The sequence below is a fragment of the Temnothorax nylanderi genome, unplaced genomic scaffold (genome assembly GCF_030848795.1).
Source record: "Temnothorax nylanderi isolate EJ_2023f unplaced genomic scaffold, tnyl_v1.0 TNYL_tig0057_pilon, whole genome shotgun sequence".
Taxonomy (NCBI): domain Eukaryota; kingdom Metazoa; phylum Arthropoda; class Insecta; order Hymenoptera; family Formicidae; genus Temnothorax; species Temnothorax nylanderi.
This window is the reverse complement of record NW_027249119.1, coordinates 108,121-126,438: the sequence shown is the minus strand read 5'-3', so window position 1 is coordinate 126,438 and position 18,318 is coordinate 108,121. Positions and strand designations below refer to the sequence as shown.

Genomic DNA, 18,318 nt, shown 5'->3' with positions numbered 1-18,318 from the left:
GAAAGCGATTCTTACTTGGCGGGAATGTCTGTAATTTTCGAGCTATAAAATAACTGAAAGAAAGACTTCCCTTTAAAAGAAAAGAAAACAATAACTTAACCCTTATACGAGCAACGTCAACTATTGGAACGAACGCGTACAGAGAAGAAATGCATACTCATTTGAAGCAGTACTTATCGTGCATTGCAGTTTATTCAGAGATTATTCGCGACAGCATCAGCCACAAACGAAAGGGAGTTTCCTTCGTGTTCGCCGATAATAGAAGTGCTAATAGAATGGTTTAGAAACGGTGGCAATTTAATTATATCAGGATAGCACTCAGACTTCTTCGACTAGAGTCTTCGCATACACGCCTGGCGTTCATCGCTCGGTCATTGGCGAACCTTTCTGAGGGGAAGTAGCGATCTAAATCTAATGAGATTTCGCGCGGAACCCGGGGCGTTTACGCGCGGACGAGAAGTCATGCTCTTCTCGTGGTCAAGGTCGCCGCAGAGCGGGGGCTTTAGCAGGCAGGATGGCGGGGCCCTCTTGGATGGAGGAGTAGGTATATATGGACGTCCTCGCGCGCCCGGAATACCAGATTGTTGGCCCTCCCCGCCGCTCTCGGTGGTGTCTTTTAAAATTCATCACGCGCACCTCTCGAGGAGACCCCCGGCGGGACCCCGCTCCCGCATGGTCAGATCGCGCGCCACCTCAGACAAGTGCTTCATCGAGTCCTGTCAGTGACAGTTTATAAGCATCGGTGCCGCGGAAGAGGAATCAGGAAGGTCCGTTTAATAACGTACGTCGATCGCGCGAAAAAATTTCCCGGTTTTCCGAACTCGAGACTGGAAACTGCGATCCGGATGGTGTAAGAGGTCATAAGACATTGTGAAATATGTTACATTTTGCGATATCAGACTCTTATAATATCTTCGTTGAAGATTTCGTTTGAAGAATTCACATTGACACTTTTAATGACGTGATGGATATTCGTCGTCAGCTGCAAAATCTAAATTAAATTTTATCTTTATTTACTTCAAAAATCAAAATTTCTTTACGCTACGTTAAGATTACACGAAATAAATTGTTTTGACCTCCAAGAGGAAAAGAGATGGTTGCAAGGAATGCGTTCGATATAACAGCGAAGTCGCTAATCACTGGATGAGTCATTTACATGCTTCAATGAAGCAATCGTATCCTCATTAACTGAATGCACACGAGGAAAATAGCAGTAAATTTAACGTATTATTTCTATTAACAATCTAATTTTTTTTAGCAAGAATCTGTAAATTAACCGCGATGCCACTTTGTATTTATAACAAAAGTATAAAAAGTTTATTTTAACGCTTCGTTGCATTTTCAGTGAGAGATAATACTTTAAAAGAAAATTTATTAACGTTTCCATCGTGCTTATTTGATCATTTTTTTAAGACGTTTGTGTCTAAAGGATTAATGACGGACAGAAAGAATTCGCGTCGGCAGCTGTTTGCAAAAGTGCAATGAAACCTCGCGCGATACCTCATCATTCATATCGTCTCTTCCTCCGACGAGATCCGCATTTTTAATAGACGACACGAGTGCCATCGAGTTTTTGTTCTCGGATAACTTAGATGATGTAAATTCTCCAATTTCGTTTCTTAAAGTCACAATAGAGTACCTGCATACTGGCAGATGCTGAAAGCGCCAAAAGTAAAAATTTTCGGAAAAGCCGTTTCTCCAGATAGTAAAATATATCGATAAAAATTATCTTGTTCTAAACATACGACTAATGAATATGAATATATGCTGAACGATAGTTAATAGTATGCCGTATTGTCAAGATAACATTTAAAAAACGTTTTTTAAATTAAAAATTGTTAACAGGATTTTATGCACACCGTGTGGCTATAACTCTAAGCGATATTGTGCCGTTAAGCTAACAAATCTTTTTTATTACGGGGTACATCCATAAGCTGTTTTAACGGGATTACATATGAATCACCGATTTTAATCTGTGACGCTCAGCTATTTGCTTACATTTTTCGGCTGTTTTGCGATAATTTTTTTCATATAACACGACGACGCCGACGACATCCTATAAATATATGAACATACTTAAAATATATTTATTCTGAAGAAAGTACAGGTAGAAGTTAACATTCATTCTGTGCCTCATAAATATTCTAAATCGGGTCGGTAGTCTCGTTATTAAATTCGTTGCGTGCCACATAAGTAATTACCGGCTATTGACGGGCCTAGAACTGGAAATCGAACAATAAATAAGGCACGCGCGCGAGAAAAACAAAAAGACGATACGAGCGGACAAGAGTCTTTGCGCCTTCAAGGCCGACTCTTTTTCGTGTCACGATTTTTCGTGCTTGTCTTGGAACGAACGAGAGATCGGGATATCTTGAAGGCGCAGGTAAACAAACCAATGCGTACTCCAGCTTGAAATGCATTCCGACGTCGAAGTGTACCGCAGCCTCCTACGTTCTAGCCGAGTAGTATACTCGGCAGTCTCAGCACTCCGGTAAACCGGCTACGGCCTTTAGAAACCGCGTAAAAACAGCGCATTTTAATTCGAGCAACGCAGAAAGGATGCTCTCTCCACAAGCAGGTTCTCGAAGGGACGTGAAAAAAAACTGTCAATGCGATTTGTCATTTCAGCGAGCTATGGCGGCTTGGATTATCTTGACTTGGCTGGTTAGTTTATCGTCGGCCGTTCCCTCGAATCGAGTACCGGTCCGAGAGATCCTGCCTCCCCCGCCACCGTCGGACCACCATCGGCAACAGCACGGGCTCCATCCCTCGTTCCGGAGGGACGCCGTCGAAAGCTCGCCGACCTCCGGTCGCCTGTCAAATGATTTAGATTACGATGAGTTCGGCTCGCATAGGTATCCCTTGCGCGACGCGGTCGAATCGTTGCCGGACAACGTGCTGGACGCTAAATTGAATCCAACATTCCGAAACGACTTCGAGAGGTGACTATTCACAATGCATTTAAACGGCTAAAGCTCTCTGATGCTCCGACGTTCACACTCCTTTTCGTAAAAAAATCACAGTCGCGATTTACATATTAGTCTTTTAGCTCTTGCGTAAGGAAATCCGTGAGATTGCGGTATTTTCTTTTTGATATATTCCCTCCAGTACCAATCTTTGATTACAAGATAATAATATATTTCCTTCTTCCAAATAATTTTAAATAAATCTTGAAAATTATTTTTCAATAATATCTACATTTAAATTTGTTGAAATTATTTTCTTGATCTATTTGAGTTTTTTTTCCAGATTTTTATTAAGAGATGCGGTATGTTCAAAAATTGAAAAATTTCTGATTGAGAATTGAAGCTTTATATTCTTTATAAAGGCCCGGGGACATAGAAAAGTTTAAGCAGTAAGCAAATCAGCCAATCACAGTCAGGAACTTAAGACATAACGTAAGCGGTAGCGAATCCAAACTGTTGATTTCCTTACTGCTTAAGTTTTTCTGTGTGCCCGGGCCTTAATTAAAGTGTGCTGTTTATAATTTTATTTTTATTTTCAATGCAAATATTGTTTAATCGCTCTTTTATTTTTCACGATTTAATAAAAGTAGCACTTAATAATATAGGTTAGACTTAACATATTGTATATAGACTTAATAATATATGTATATAGATGTAATATATATGTTGCATTGTGCTTGTAAAGTTTATAGACTTAATATTAGATTTAATATATGTAATAGTACAAGTATATAATTGCTCATATTCATAGCGAGACCAGATTGCCCTTGAGAGATGCAGTGGAGCATCGCGAAGCGCCTTTTTTCGGTGTCGGTCCGGATCACGAGTCAATCTGGATCGAACCTGTAGCACCGCCGACCTTGCGAAGGACGCAGCAGATCATCGAGCCCAAAATTGTCTGCCGCTTCAACTCTGAAGCCGTTCATAGAGCAGAACCGTTCTCTTTATATCCGCAAAATGTGCCAGATTACAAGTGCACCCATCTGATATACTCCACAGCTACCATCGGTAAATAATATTCATAGTTATATAAGTTATTTTTATATTTAAATTGTTAATTTTATTATTTTATTATCTGTTATAGATAGAAAAAACTCCGTCGTACCCAACAATCCAGAGTATGACCGAATTAAAGGTACCGCGTATAGTTTTCGTCAAAATTATCAAATAAAAATATACAAAAATATTATTTAATAGAGATACAAAATATTTTAGAGATAATAGATTATTTAAGAATCAATATCAACTTCTATTATTCTGCTAGGCGGATACAACGCTGCCACGGGACTTCGCTTGAAGGATCCAGCGCTGCGCGTGCTAATATCCATCCATCCGAGTCCACATCACAGCCTAGTTATTCAACGAAATGCCAATCTCTCGGCTAACTTCCCGTTGCGGGAATCTATTCTCAAATTCCTCGAGGAATACCGCTTCGACGGTATCGAACTCGATTGGCCAACCGCCGCCCAGGACTGGCCACAATTCAAGATTATGCTGAAGCTAATCGGCGCCCCATTAGCCAGAAAAGGATACACTCTCGCGGTGGCGTTGAAACCGGAGGAACCCGTGGATCCAGAACTCGTATCGATCGTTGATCTGATAATCCTAAAAAGTTGGCGGGACGTTCTGGTTTGTCCCTCTTGCGAGAGAACGGATCACCCCGTCCTCCATCCGGGACCCTTGAGTTTTATCGTGCAAAACGCGAGCAAATGGGTCGAGCAAGTCGGCGCCGAGCAACGGTCGAAGATCCTTCTTGCTATTCCAGTCTTTGGTCAGGGATACACTCTCAAGTTCGATAATCTCACCGATGTCGGCGCGCCTATTCAGAAACCTGGCAAAAAGGGTGCTTACACTGAATGGCGAGACGGAAAATTAGCTTATTATGAGGTGAGTTCCATATTAACTTTTAGAACCTAGAATGTTCGTGTGAATTAATTAAGGGACAATCGTTCTTTGTAGGTGTGTGAGAAATTGGAAACAGGTTTGTGGATCTCTGGCAGAGATGAGGAAGGACCGTATGTGAAGCGCGGCGATCAGTGGATCGGCTACGACGACCCTGTATCGGTTAAAATTAAAACGGCGTTTGTCCGGGCGATGGGACTCGGCGGGGTTTCGTTATGGTCGCTGGATTTAGATGATTTTCAGGTAATTAATTTATTTTTGGAGTCTCATTAGGTGTCGTTAAAATTTTCATAAATTTCGGTACCATGATAAAAGAAGAAATTTATATCAAAATTAGTAAATTTATAAAAGAACGATTTCAATCTTATCTCTCTCTGTTATACGTGTTTTTATCATTAAACAGCAATAAAACAGGTGTTATTTTCTTTCATCCACGTTATTTTAACGTATCATATTTAATATACATATAAATGTTGCAATTTAAATTCCGTAGGGTATCTGCGGAAATCCTTGGCCGATGTTAAACGCCGCAGTACGATCCTTGGGACATTACGAGGATGCTCCGGCCAAGAAATGTCCGAAGGATGGTCTCACCAGGGACACGGAAAATTGTTCCGCGTTTTATTCCTGCGTCAAAGGTAATGCTTATGGCATCAAATTAATCAAAAATCGTAAAAGTCGAATTTATACGCCATTCAGTGATCACGGAATTCATGCATTTTTTCATTAATGCGTTTTTTTTTCTTTAGGAGTGCTGCATCATGGTCATTGCGGGCATAATCGGTTCTTTGACCCGATAAAGGGACGCTGCGTGGCGGCCACCCTAGCGGGGTCCCCACAGATCTGCAAGCTTAATGTTTTCGATAAAATTGTCGGTCAAGGTACATCGACAACGTCGCCGAAAAAGAAGTTGCAGCAGACCGGTCCGCGAGTAGCGTGTTACATGACATCCTGGGCGCTGTATCGCAAAGGAGACGGCAAATTCGTGCCGGAACATCTGGACTCGGGTCTCTGTACCGACATTGTCTACGCCTTTGCCGGATTGAACCCCGAGACGCTGTTGGTTCAGCCGTTTGATCCTTGGGCCGACATCGAAAATAGTGAGCATGACAATCTAATTCATTCTAATTTCGATTGCCGAGATATTTGAAGGATTCGGAGCGGGACTGGATTAATAATAAGTTTGCAATTTACAAGCTTCCACTTTTGGATACAATAACGTCATAAAGTAGATTTTGCAAGCTGTGGGCTCACTTTTCATGTTACTCTGAATCTTTAAGAGATTCGACCGAATGATTCTCTGAATCTGAATAACTCGTTCCAGATCTGTACCAGCGAGTGACCTCCATCAAAGGGTCGAGAATACTACTGGCTCTAGGCGGTTGGACCGACAGTTCCGGCGATAAGTACTCTCGATTGATCAGCAGCGGCGTCGCCCGTCGTAAATTTGTCGTCGCCACGGTGAACTTTCTGAAGATGCACAATTTCGATGGTCTATCGCTCGAGTGGAGCTATCCTAAGTGCTGGCAGAGCGACTGCAAGAAGGGCCCAGATTCCGACAAGCCAAACTTCACTAAGCTGGTGCAAGAGCTGAGGGAGGAGTTCAACAAGCAGGAGCCGCCTCTTCTACTGGCCGTTGCTCTGTCGGGATACAAAGAGGTCATCGACAAGGCGTACGAGGTACGCGAGATCTCGCAGGCCGTCGACTTCATGTCGGTAATGACGTACGACTATCATGGATCGTGGGAATCCAAGCTGGCACACATAGCGCCCTTGTTCGGGTCACCAGGCGACAGCAAACCCTATTACAACGTCGTAAGTTTGAATCGCGCGAAAGCCGCAAATCGCGTGACATAACACGTTCGGAAATATTACAGAACTTTACTATGAACTATCTCGTCGGTCTCGGTGCTGAGAAATCCAAGCTTCTAGTCGGTATTCCGCTATACGGGCAGTCCTACCGACTTTCGACGGCGAGCCAAGCCGATCTGGGTGACCCCACGACCGGTCCCGGTAAGCCAGGAGAGTTCACCAAGCAGCCTGGAATGTTGGCGTATTATGAGATTTGCGAGAGGATCAAGCGGCGCAATTGGAAAGTAGGAGTTGGTAAGTTACTATGCACGACGTATCTCAGAGATATTATATTACATTGGAAAAATATACATATTTATACATTCTGCATTAAATCTATAAAATTTCAGGACCGAGCGCTCACTTCGAGGATCAATGGATAGGTTTCGAAGATCGAGAGAGTGTTTATGCTAAAGGCAAATACATCATGGGAAATGGCTATGGAGGTGCCACAATGTGGACCGTTGATCTAGACGATTTTCAGAATCTCTGCTGCTTGGAGTCGTATCCTCTGCTGAAAACCATAAATCGTGCGCTAGGTGCGTGTTATATTATTTTTGTTAGTATTATGTTAATACTGTCTATATATTATTTTAAGTTATTATTATTATTCGCTATAACATGTTCATTATTACACATATTGTTATTTTCTTAAGATTATATTTGATATTACCTCGAATAGTTTTGATATAATTATTCCGATTGATAGGTCGCTTGTCGGCGTCCATCTCGGATAATTGCCAACGTCCACCGCAGCCGGTGACACCCCAAGCACCGACCCTAACTACTCACAGCGACGCCGCGGAGGGCAATCCACACCCTACCACGCCAATGACAACGTCCACTAAAGCTACCACGTGGCCCACGTGGACAGAGAGACCGAGCAGACCCAGCACCACGACCCAGCAAACAACCAGGACCACATGGCCCACGTGGACCTGGACCAGCCAGAAGCCCAGCAAAATACCGGAGAACGTAACAAAGCCTAACGGGACTCAAAAACCGAGTATAGCGCCTAGCAGCACGACTACATCGAGGTAAATAAAAATCTTAAAAACAAATCACGATTGCTCTATCTTTCAATCTTTTCTTTGTTAAACCGGGAGAGTCCGAGAAATGAACCAAAATCTTTAATATATTACTGTATGCAAATATATAGTCATCTTATTTAGTTATATCTAATTAGCTTAAACTTTTATTAATTCTTCCTTCACTATTGAAAAAATTATTCTTAACAGTGCACCGACTACGCGGCCGACAGTTACCACGACGCGGAAACCGATTAACGCCACGCCGGGAACGAGCTGCACCAGCGGCGAGTATTATAGCGATCCCGCGAACTGCGGACATTATTACAGATGTGTCCGTGGTGAGTTGAAGCGCGAACAGTGCGCGCCAGGATTACACTGGGACGGGAAACGACAACTGTGCGATTGGCCATCTGCGGCAAAATGTCAAGCAGAAACTGGTAAGACTACCTATTCTTATCAACCGGATACATTAATTGTTGATCAGCCTGTCTTTTTTTCTCTCTCTCTCTCTCTGTCTTTTTCTCCTTCTATTTGCCAAAGAAACAGTGATTACATGACTCGAAACGATCGGACGAGGCAACAACGAGTAATAATCGGCGCGCAGATTGGCCATTTGATACGAGATCGCACGCGACGATCGATGGCAAAATATGAATCTTTACATCTTTGTGGAGTTGATGGCATTAACCCGTTAACATTAACGGGAAAATTATCATCGAAATGACATTGACTCTTTAATAAACTATAAAAATTATTTCGATAAGCGAGCACGTGGATAAATGTGAACGCAAACCTGTTTGCGAGTCGTCGTGCGTATGCAAATATTGTCGCGTATCGCATATCTTCTCCATTTAAATACTGTCGCCTCCGGCCAAGGAGCATTCTTGCATCCTCCCCCTTTGCTGTCCGTTGCAAAGCGAAGAAGATCGCTTGCATTGGCAAGGGTACAAGCAACGCTGACTTGTTTGCGCGTCGTTCTCTCACGTTGCGTCTGCGAAAACCATGGTCTTACTATTTCAGCATCTCTATATGATACTAAGTCTTCTTCTTCTAAACTGCGTCGCGCAAGGAACGTATAAAATCTCTTACCGAGGTGTCAATTTAATTTATCTTAACGCTTGATTTTTACAAAATACAACGTGCGTTTTATGAACTTTTGTCTCTTTTTCAGGTTCGACCTCGACGACAAGCAGTCCTTCATGGAGCTCAACGAAGAGACCGTCCACTACAACCGCCAAAGTTACCAGGCCAACGACAACGAGGACGACAACAACGACGACGACGACGACGATGGCGACCACGAAACTCACTACGTCGAAACCTATCGTTATTATGGGATCGACGCAAAAACCGCAAACACCATGCGAACATGGACAATATTATCCCTATCCGGATTCATGCACGAGCTTTCTCGTCTGCGTGAACGGTGATCTCGTCTCGCAGCAGTGCGGTCCAGGCCTAAATTGGAATACCGAGAAGAACATGTGCGACTGGGCCTTTAAGAATCCATGCGCCGATAAACCCCATAAGAATGCCCTGCTCATGGAAAAAGACACCGTCCCACCCGTAAGTAATATAAATATATACATAAATTAAATAAATAGACGTACAATAGTGTTGAACGCCAGTAATCACTCGCACGTTAATATATGCGATTATTAACGTAAACGTTTTTAGTCTGATGCATCATATCTTCTCCGTGATATATCCGGCAATATTCATCATTTTAATTCATCCGTTTATCGCATGACAGTTCGATAATTGATATTGATATCAGGTATCATTATCGCGATTACTTCAGGCATGCATCCCCGGCAGCTACAGCGGCGTACCGGGCGACTGCACGAGCTACCAGGCGTGCCTTTGGGGCCGCCAGGAAGTGTTCAGCTGCGCGCCGGGCTTGCACTTCAACAGCGAGACTCGTATCTGCGATTGGCCGTCTCGGGCGAAGTGCACGGACGATGGCGACAAGGAATTTACCACGCAGTCGGCAACAACGACGGCATCCTCTCGGCCATCAATCTCACAGAAACCGATCACTCACCCGGCATTTACTACGGAAAAGGCACCGGTATTTACTACGGAAAAGGCATCGACCACGTCAACCACGAGTCGACCTACGTCGACTTTGCCCCCGGCGATTATAGACCCCGACAAGGTATCCCCGTTATCCGGCTACTACAAGGTTGTGTGCTACTTCACAAATTGGGCCTGGTACCGTCGTGGAATCGGCCGTTACTTGCCGGAACACATCGATCACACTCTATGCACGCATATCGTGTACGGCTTCGCAGTGCTAGATTATTCCGAGCTGGTGATTAAGGCGCACGACTCCTGGGCGGACTATGACAATCGTTTTTACGAGCGGGTGGTAGCGTATAAAAAGCGGGGTCTTAAGGTGCTCCTCGCGCTGGGCGGATGGAACGACTCCGCCGGCGACAAGTACAGCCGATTGGTGAATAATCCATCCGCTAGGAAGAAATTCATCAATCATGCCATTCAGTTTATCGAAAAATACGGCTTTGACGGATTGGACTTGGATTGGGAGTATCCTGTTTGCTGGCAGGTGAGCGCAATTTTTTTTTATTTAATAATATTAATACAAGCGTTCGAGTTTTTATTCATCATCGTCCTTTTTTTCGTGTTTTTTTTTTCTTTATTGTATCTCTCTCGTCTCTCTGGAAATATTTTGAATAATATTTTAAGATTTAAATATAAAATTTAGATAGTATTTTATATCTTTATTTGAAGTTCTGTTTTTCGTACTTTTTGTATATAATCTGCAAATTATTTATAATTATTTTCAGTTATTAACAATTCTTTTCAAATTTTGGCAACAGGTAAATTGCAACAAGGGTCCAGATTCGGATAAAGAGAGCTTTGCAGCTATATTGCGGGAATTAAGCGCTGAATTCAAGCCAAAAGGATTGCTTCTCTCGGCAGCGGTCTCGCCGAGCAAGAAGGTGATTGACAAGGGCTACGACGTCCCGGCGTTGGCCAAGTATTTGGACTGGATCGCCGTCATGGCGTACGACTATCATGGACAATGGGACAAACGTACCGGTCATGTTGCGCCTTTATATTATCATCCGGACGATGAGTTCTACTACTTCAACGCTAACTATTCGATCAACTATTGGATCTCGAAGGGTGCGCCACCCAGGAGCATTGTCATGGGGATGCCGTTGTACGGACAGTCCTTCTCAATCCACGATCCCAGAGCTGGAACTGGTCTGAATTCTCCGGCCAGCGCCGGGAACGCCGGAGAGTTCACCCGAGCTGCCGGTTTTCTGTCTTACTACGAAATCTGCGATCGAGTACGCAATCGTGGATGGACGGTTGTGCAGGATCCGGAGGGCAGAATGGGTCCGTACGCTTACAAGGGCAGCCAATGGGTTAGTTTTGACGACTCGGAGATGATCAGGCGGAAGGCGCAGTTCGTGCGCGATATGGGTTTGGGCGGTGGTATGGTATGGGCTCTGGATTTGGACGATTTCCGCGGACGATGCGACAACGGACCACATCCACTGATGCACACGATTCAGCGGGTGCTGGCGGAACCGCCGAAGGAGCACGACAGGCCTCTGAAGCCCGTAGAATCGAAGCCACCCCCGCCAACGATGACGACGTGGACCGTCAAGCCCACGCAAGCGATACAGACGACTACGACAGTGGATCGCGTTTTACACGACAGTTCCGGCGAGTTCAAAGTCATCTGCTATTTCACTAACTGGGCCTGGTATCGGCAAGAGGGTGGCAGATTCGTACCAGAAGATATAGATTCCGATCTCTGTACCCATGTGCTTTACGGATTCTCCGTGCTTGACGGTAGCAGCTTAATGATGAAATCCCACGATCCCTGGGCCGATATAGACAACAAGTTTTACGAAAGGGTGGCGGCGTTCAAGGCAAAGGGTCTGAAGGTGCTGATGGCACTGGGAGGCTGGAACGATTCGGCCGGCGACAAATACAGTAGACTGGTAAACTCGCCGTCGGCTAGGCGAAGATTTATCACGCAAGTTCTCGTCTTCATCGAGAAGTATGGTTTCGAGGGTCTCGATCTCGATTGGGAATATCCGGTATGCTGGCAAGTGGACTGCAACAAGGGCCCGGAGTCTGACAAGCAAAGCTTCGCTGAACTGGTGAAGGAACTGAGCAACGAGTTCAAGCCTCGAGGATTACTTCTCTCCGCGGCCGTATCGCCAAGCAAGAGGGTGATCGACGCGGGATACGACGTTCCCATCCTGGCCAAATACCTGGACTGGATATCCGTGATGACGTACGACTTCCATGGTCAATGGGATAAAAAGACTGGCCACGTAGCACCGCTGTATTCTTTACCAAATGACTGGGAACCGACATTTAATGCCGTAAGCTTTACTTCGAGAATTATTTAGCATGGGAATTATACTAATAATATCGGAAATTTTAAAAATACTTAGTTCTTTGTCACTAGAACTTTTCGATCCATTATTGGATAGAGAAAGGTGCAAATCCGAAAAAGTTGGTCATGGGCGCCCCATTGTACGGCCAATCATTTTCACTTGCGGAGAGAAATGTACACGGATTAAACGCGCCAACCTATGGCGGCGGCGAGGCTGGAGAGGCGACCAGAGCAAGAGGCTTCTTGTCATATTACGAGGTAAATTCATGTCCAAAAAAGAAATATTAAAAAATAAAAGTCTAAATAAATATTTAAAAAAATCATCAAATAAGTTTCTAATAAAATGCATATAAGAAAATATTAATTCTGCATTAACTAATAGCTGCAAATAAAAATTTACTAATTTTTAATATCCTAAAAGATATAGATATATAATATTTGTTCTAGGAGTAAATAAATATTTATTCTTTTGCTTTTATGACAGATATGTGAAAGAACGTTAAAGAAGGGATGGACAGTTGTTCAGGATAAAGAGAGAAGAATCGGACCTTACGCATACAAAGGTGATCAGTGGGTGAGCTTCGACGACGCTCAACAAATCAAACTGAAGGCAGAACTGATCAAGAAACTTGGTCTCGGCGGTGGTATGGTTTGGGCCTTAGATCTGGACGACTTCAAAAACAGATGCGGCTGCGAGCCTAGTCCGCTATTGAGAACAATGAATCGAGTTTTGAGGAATTATCCGAAGGGCCCGCTGTGTCCCATTACAGAAGGTAAATCTGTTAATATCATTTTCAAAATAGAAAAATATCTCAACGACATATACAATATATAGAAAAATATAAAGTTTGGAGTCTATTATATAAAAAAAGTATAACTATTGATTATATTGAAATAGTATTTTTTACGTATGATTTTTTTATAACATTTTAATACTACTTCTTATGATTATTAGGTACAGGAGCGGTTGTAATCGACGTCAGCCAAACCGACATCGAATCCACAACTACCACAGAACGTCCAATATACGAATCCACTACATCATCAAGACCAATATACATCCCACCAGCAACAACCCCGACAACAACGACGACTGAATCAGATATTGACGATACCATCGAGATCGAAGCCAGTCCACTACCCGCGGAAGATTGCGGAGGACATTTATTCATACCGCACAAAAACGACTGCACCAAGTATTATCTGTGCAACTTCGGCAAGATCTCGGAACAGTCCTGTCCACCTGGACTCTACTGGAACGAAAACCGATGCGACTGGCCGGAGAACACCAAGTGCAATACTACTCAACGTCAAGTACGTATCGCGATGAATAGACTTTGATCATTTTAATACAAATGTAAAGTGCTTTTAAAAAAAACCGCGAGATTTATTCTGTCGCTTTCTTAGAGCAGCCTATCGCCGAGATTTAGACTCGCAAAGAATATAAAAGAAAAAAAGGTGATTTGTTACTATACGAATTGGGCTTGGAGGCGGGCAAGCTTCGGCAGCTTCACCCCCGAAGACATCGACGGGCAGCTTTGCACCCACATCGTATATGCCTTCGCTACGCTAGACGCGGAGACATTTCTCTTAAACATCGATGACTCAGTCGACGTCTATAGAAGTTTTCTCAACAAAGCGGCGGAAGTTAGAAGAAGAAACGGCGTTAAGGTGTTGCTCGGTCTAGGTGGATGGAACGACTCAAAGGACGACAAGTACAGCAGATTGGCCGGCAGCCCGCGGTCGAATAGAAGAAATTTTGTCGGATATGTCATAAGAATCATCGAGCAGTACGGATTCGATGGTCTGGATCTTGATTGGGAGTTTCCGGTATGCTGGCAGGTAAACCGAAATATCTTCTCTCTTCTTCTCAGTGTAATTATAACAATTCTTTCAACATGAAATATTAAAGATACTTCGGAACATTCAAAGAAGACATTTTAGTTTCGATTTAGAGGAAAAGTTTAGCAAGAAGAAAATATTTTTCAAATACACATGTAGTTCTTCTTTAGTAAAATTTGCTGTTTATCAGTAGATCCCAAGTACTAGGCTAGGGACGCTAATTATAGAAATTAATTAAAAACCAAATATCTCGGACAGGGGCGATTGTAGCCGCGGTCCTCAGCAGGACAGCGAAAACTTCATAGGACTTCTCGAAGATCTCAGCGAGGCGTTCACATCTCGAGGACTCCTGTTATCCATCGCGGTCTCGGCGAGCAAGATCGTCGTCGACCGGGGCTACACCCGCATCCCGCTATTAGCGCGGCACGTGGATTGGATCGCCGTAGTGGCGTACGACTATCACACTGGCTGGGGAAGTGAAACCGGCCACGTCGCGCCGCTCTATCGTCACCCCGACGACATCAGCCCGTTCCTGAACGCGAACTTCTCCGTGACGTACTGGATCAATAAGGGCGTGCCAGCCGAGATGATCGTCCTAGGTATACCCGCCTACGGCTCGAGCTTCACCTTGTCCGAAAACTCGCAGAATCAGGTCGGGCCTTCGCAGCCGGGCTTCCACGCGAAGGCCGCTGGACCCGGAGAACCCGGCAAGTTCACGAAATCAGCCGGTTTCCTAGCTTATCACGAGGTAAGAGTCAGAGCAACGCTGTATAAATTGAATCACGACAATATTAGGACACTGTTAGATCTTTCACTCTTTGATGACGTTACGCAGATATGCGATAATGTGAAGAACGACGGCTGGTCCGTGACGAAGGATCCGAAGGGTCGCGTGGGTCCGTACGCGTCGAAACACGATCAGTGGGTCAGCTACGACGACGTATCCGACGTAACGAGAAAGGTATGTGCGACATAGCATGAGGTTCACGTGTTACATCTTCAGATATATATGTTTACGATGCATCATCCGTTTCACGAGCGGCTCATGCAAACACGTGATTCATTAAATAGACGCGATTGTATACTCGTAACGGTCATCAAGTAAGAATCCAGTGCAGTGTTTTGCAATCTCGAAGCGCTCGATAACGCTGTATTCATTTGCTTAAATACGCTCACTTATTTATTTCTATCAACTTATCTCGTTTATTAAATCATCTGTCCCGCTGTCAGGCCGAGTTAATAAGGAAGCTGAATCTTGGCGGCGGAATGATCTGGTCCATGGACCTGGACGACTTCAAGGGCCTGTGCGGATGCGGAAAGTATCCACTCTTGACAGCCCTGAATCGCGGACTCCGAAGAGATCAGGGTAACGCGACGGACTGTACTTGAGCCGCGGAAATCGCGATAACGTAAAAGGGCGATAACGCGTGCCTCGAGGGACTTTTTATCGCTCGCGAACGCTCTTTATTCGGCAACGTCGAGTATCATTTCTTATCACGTATTTGTTATCGCGATTGAAGTCTTATCAATGCTTGTTCTCACCGAATATACGACTTCTTTTCTCAGTTCGAAACGCGACATATAAGAGTCAGCTATTTTTACATTTGCGCCTGAGCACATCTCTGATTCTTCTGCCGAATAAAGGGTTAATATTAAATATATCGTTAAATCAGGTAAATTGCTCAATACGAACAGAAAAGTCGCATTTGCGACAAACACTTTTTGTAAAAATAATATACGAATGCAATGAATGGGGTCCTCTCACCTTATCGACGATCCAGTTCTTACTTTCATGCGAAGAGACTCTATTATCGCAATGCAGGTAATATCTACGATGTTAGACTCCATTCTACATATATTCCATCATTACATGGATAAAGCAAACGAATTAGTTCAGCTGCTCGCTGGATTAACGTGGAAATTTTCAAGCGATTATATAAGATTCCCCCGCGAGTCGCGCAAAAATCTCTCGCAGTAGATAAGATATTACGTATTATATTAATGCGTTATGTTATAAGGCGTACGAGTGCCTCAACACTAGAACAATCAGCGTTATTTTGATATATGTAGATATCCTATGTAGAAATTCGAAATTAGAGTGATTGATGGGGAAAAAATTGGCATATATCAACATCCCGAGTAGAAATTTTATCAGGCAGCCTGATGTCAGACGAGGTTCAGACGAGGTCCGAATGAGGACCTCATTCGAACCTCGTCTGACATCAGGCATGCCTGATACAATTTCTACTCGGGATCTTTTTATCTCAACAAAAGTCAACATAAATTCCAACAAAAGCACCTTAATAATTTCGATAATTTAAAATAAGAAATTTGAAATCTGTCACTTTGACGGAGTTTGGTTGTTCTAGTGTTAATAACGCGACAATATATTGTGAAACTCTTCCGGATGACGTGAATGAGAGCTTTGTCACTTATACTGTGGCTTTGTGGAGGAGCAGAGAGGAAAAAACGAAAGAGAAAGGTCACGCGAGATGTTCATAATTTCGAAGATCGTTTCGTTCTGACGTATGTATTTTCACGTCACTTGCGAAGATTAGAATTCTCGTTTTAGCATAAGTGTTTTGTAATTACGATTATATCGCGCCCTGCCACGATAGTGCATTTATCAAGAATACGACTGACGAAGTGATTTCCTGCGGAATATAACGAGGATTAATAAAGAAACTAAAGGAAACAAATTACAAGTGACCGCTGTTTATAAACATGTCACTCAATCAACAAATCATACATGAATACGATTGTATACTGGTCGAATTGGTTCTTGCGAATGTCCGAGACTTATAAATAATATTCGCCGTAATCATAAGATAAGTGATTAAGGGGGCACGCCCTTACCTGGAAGTGTTAAGAAAACATGCATTTCTGAGATGTTTTTAGAAGAAATTGTAAATTTTCTTTGATAAATGTTTTCTTATTTAAAAAAAATACATTTTTTAAGAAATAGTAAGAATTTTTTTTATCAAAATTTAATGAAGAATATAAAAGATGTAGTCAACAGCAGTGGTCACCGCAAAACGCTTCTAAAAAACGGAAGATTGACTACATATATCTTTTATATTCTTTATTATTTTGTAGTCAAACAATTCTTACTATTTCTTAAAAAAAATGTATTTTTTAAAATAAGAAAATATTCATCGAATAAAGTTTGCAATTTTTTCCATAAAATAATCCCAGAAATACATGTTTTCTTAACGCTTCCAGGTAGGTGTGCTCCCTTAAAAAAGAAACGGAGAGAAGCTCCGGAATAGCTGCATAAACCGGTTATAATCCGAGATCGTGAAGTGGAACAAGTCGAACGAAAAAGCACGAAAAATTCATGCTTCAAGTTTGCCATAGAATTGCGTCAAATTATCGATTATCGTAAAAAAAATGAATATGCTGCGTCGCGTAGTATTTATCAATATGCCGTATTAAACGATAAAGTCAAAGGAAATTGCAAGATGTCATTTCTAATTATAATGTCACATTTTCGCACAACTGACTCTTTCTACGGCGAATATTTTCCACGAAGACTCGATCAAGACAGATCTACGATAGATCTCGATCGCCTCGTAAATTATCTTAATGAGTTCCCGATGAAATCTGTTTTTCACATTCTAATTCTAAGATTGCGTTCAGAAATGCGCGGAATATTTTATCCGTATAGAAATAAAAGAAAAGAAAAAAATCTATCGCTTCGATTGCAATTAATCGCTTTCCGCGAGTCCTCGAGCGAGAAGGTAAATTTTATATTAACACGTGCGGACAATTATCGTTAAGTAGCTGTGAAAACAGAGCCTGACACGCAATAAATTACGAGGCGGGTAAGAGCGTTTACAACACATTCTCGCATCACGATATACGCGAGCGTTGCATCAAATATAGCATATAATTTTTAGTGACTGCGACTTAACTGACGAGGTAAACGAATTTATTTGCGCCTCCTATTGCGACATCTTGAATTCCTGTATGCGATTTTACAATTGACAGCAAAATATAACGTTACCCTCGCATTCTGTTTTGCATAATAATTTTAATTAATAAATTCCTCCCACTTAAGATTCTAACTCGGTATCGATATTTCCTCAATAAAAAATATCGCTGTCGTTTATAAATATTCGATAATTCGTTTAAGAAGCTTTAGATACATGTTGATCGATATTTTTGTGTATGTTATCTCAATTAAAATCCCATTAAGGCTCTAATTCTGACATGAATGATACATTTAGATTTCTTGGGGCGAGTCCCCTGTTTCTATACACGTGCGCCTATTTCTATGCCAGTTCTATGCACGTTGCCTTCGCACGTTGCTTAAACCAAACGGGATAGCGGTATTGGCTGT

The 18,318-nt window shown here is 42.8% G+C and overlaps 1 protein-coding gene across 1 annotated transcript; it reads left to right on the top strand.

Moving 5' to 3' along the window:
* Positions 1 to 714: 714 nt before the first annotated feature.
* On the top strand, positions 715 to 17,989 carry LOC139773072 (probable chitinase 10). Its single transcript, XM_071707296.1, has 23 exons — positions 715 to 781; positions 2,629 to 2,942; positions 3,718 to 3,974; positions 4,051 to 4,101; positions 4,231 to 4,853; positions 4,926 to 5,111; positions 5,362 to 5,506; positions 5,618 to 5,968; positions 6,193 to 6,683; positions 6,746 to 6,974; positions 7,070 to 7,258; positions 7,429 to 7,756; positions 7,958 to 8,187; positions 8,922 to 9,316; positions 9,552 to 10,316; positions 10,591 to 12,120; positions 12,207 to 12,392; positions 12,619 to 12,907; positions 13,090 to 13,448; positions 13,542 to 13,975; positions 14,235 to 14,724; positions 14,812 to 14,937; positions 15,207 to 17,989. Exons 2-23 carry the CDS (start codon positions 2,635 to 2,637, stop codon positions 15,363 to 15,365), a joined length of 8,121 nt encoding a protein of 2,706 aa, XP_071563397.1. The 5' UTR covers positions 715 to 781; positions 2,629 to 2,634; the 3' UTR covers positions 15,366 to 17,989.
* The last annotated feature ends 329 nt before the right edge of the window (positions 17,990 to 18,318 follow it).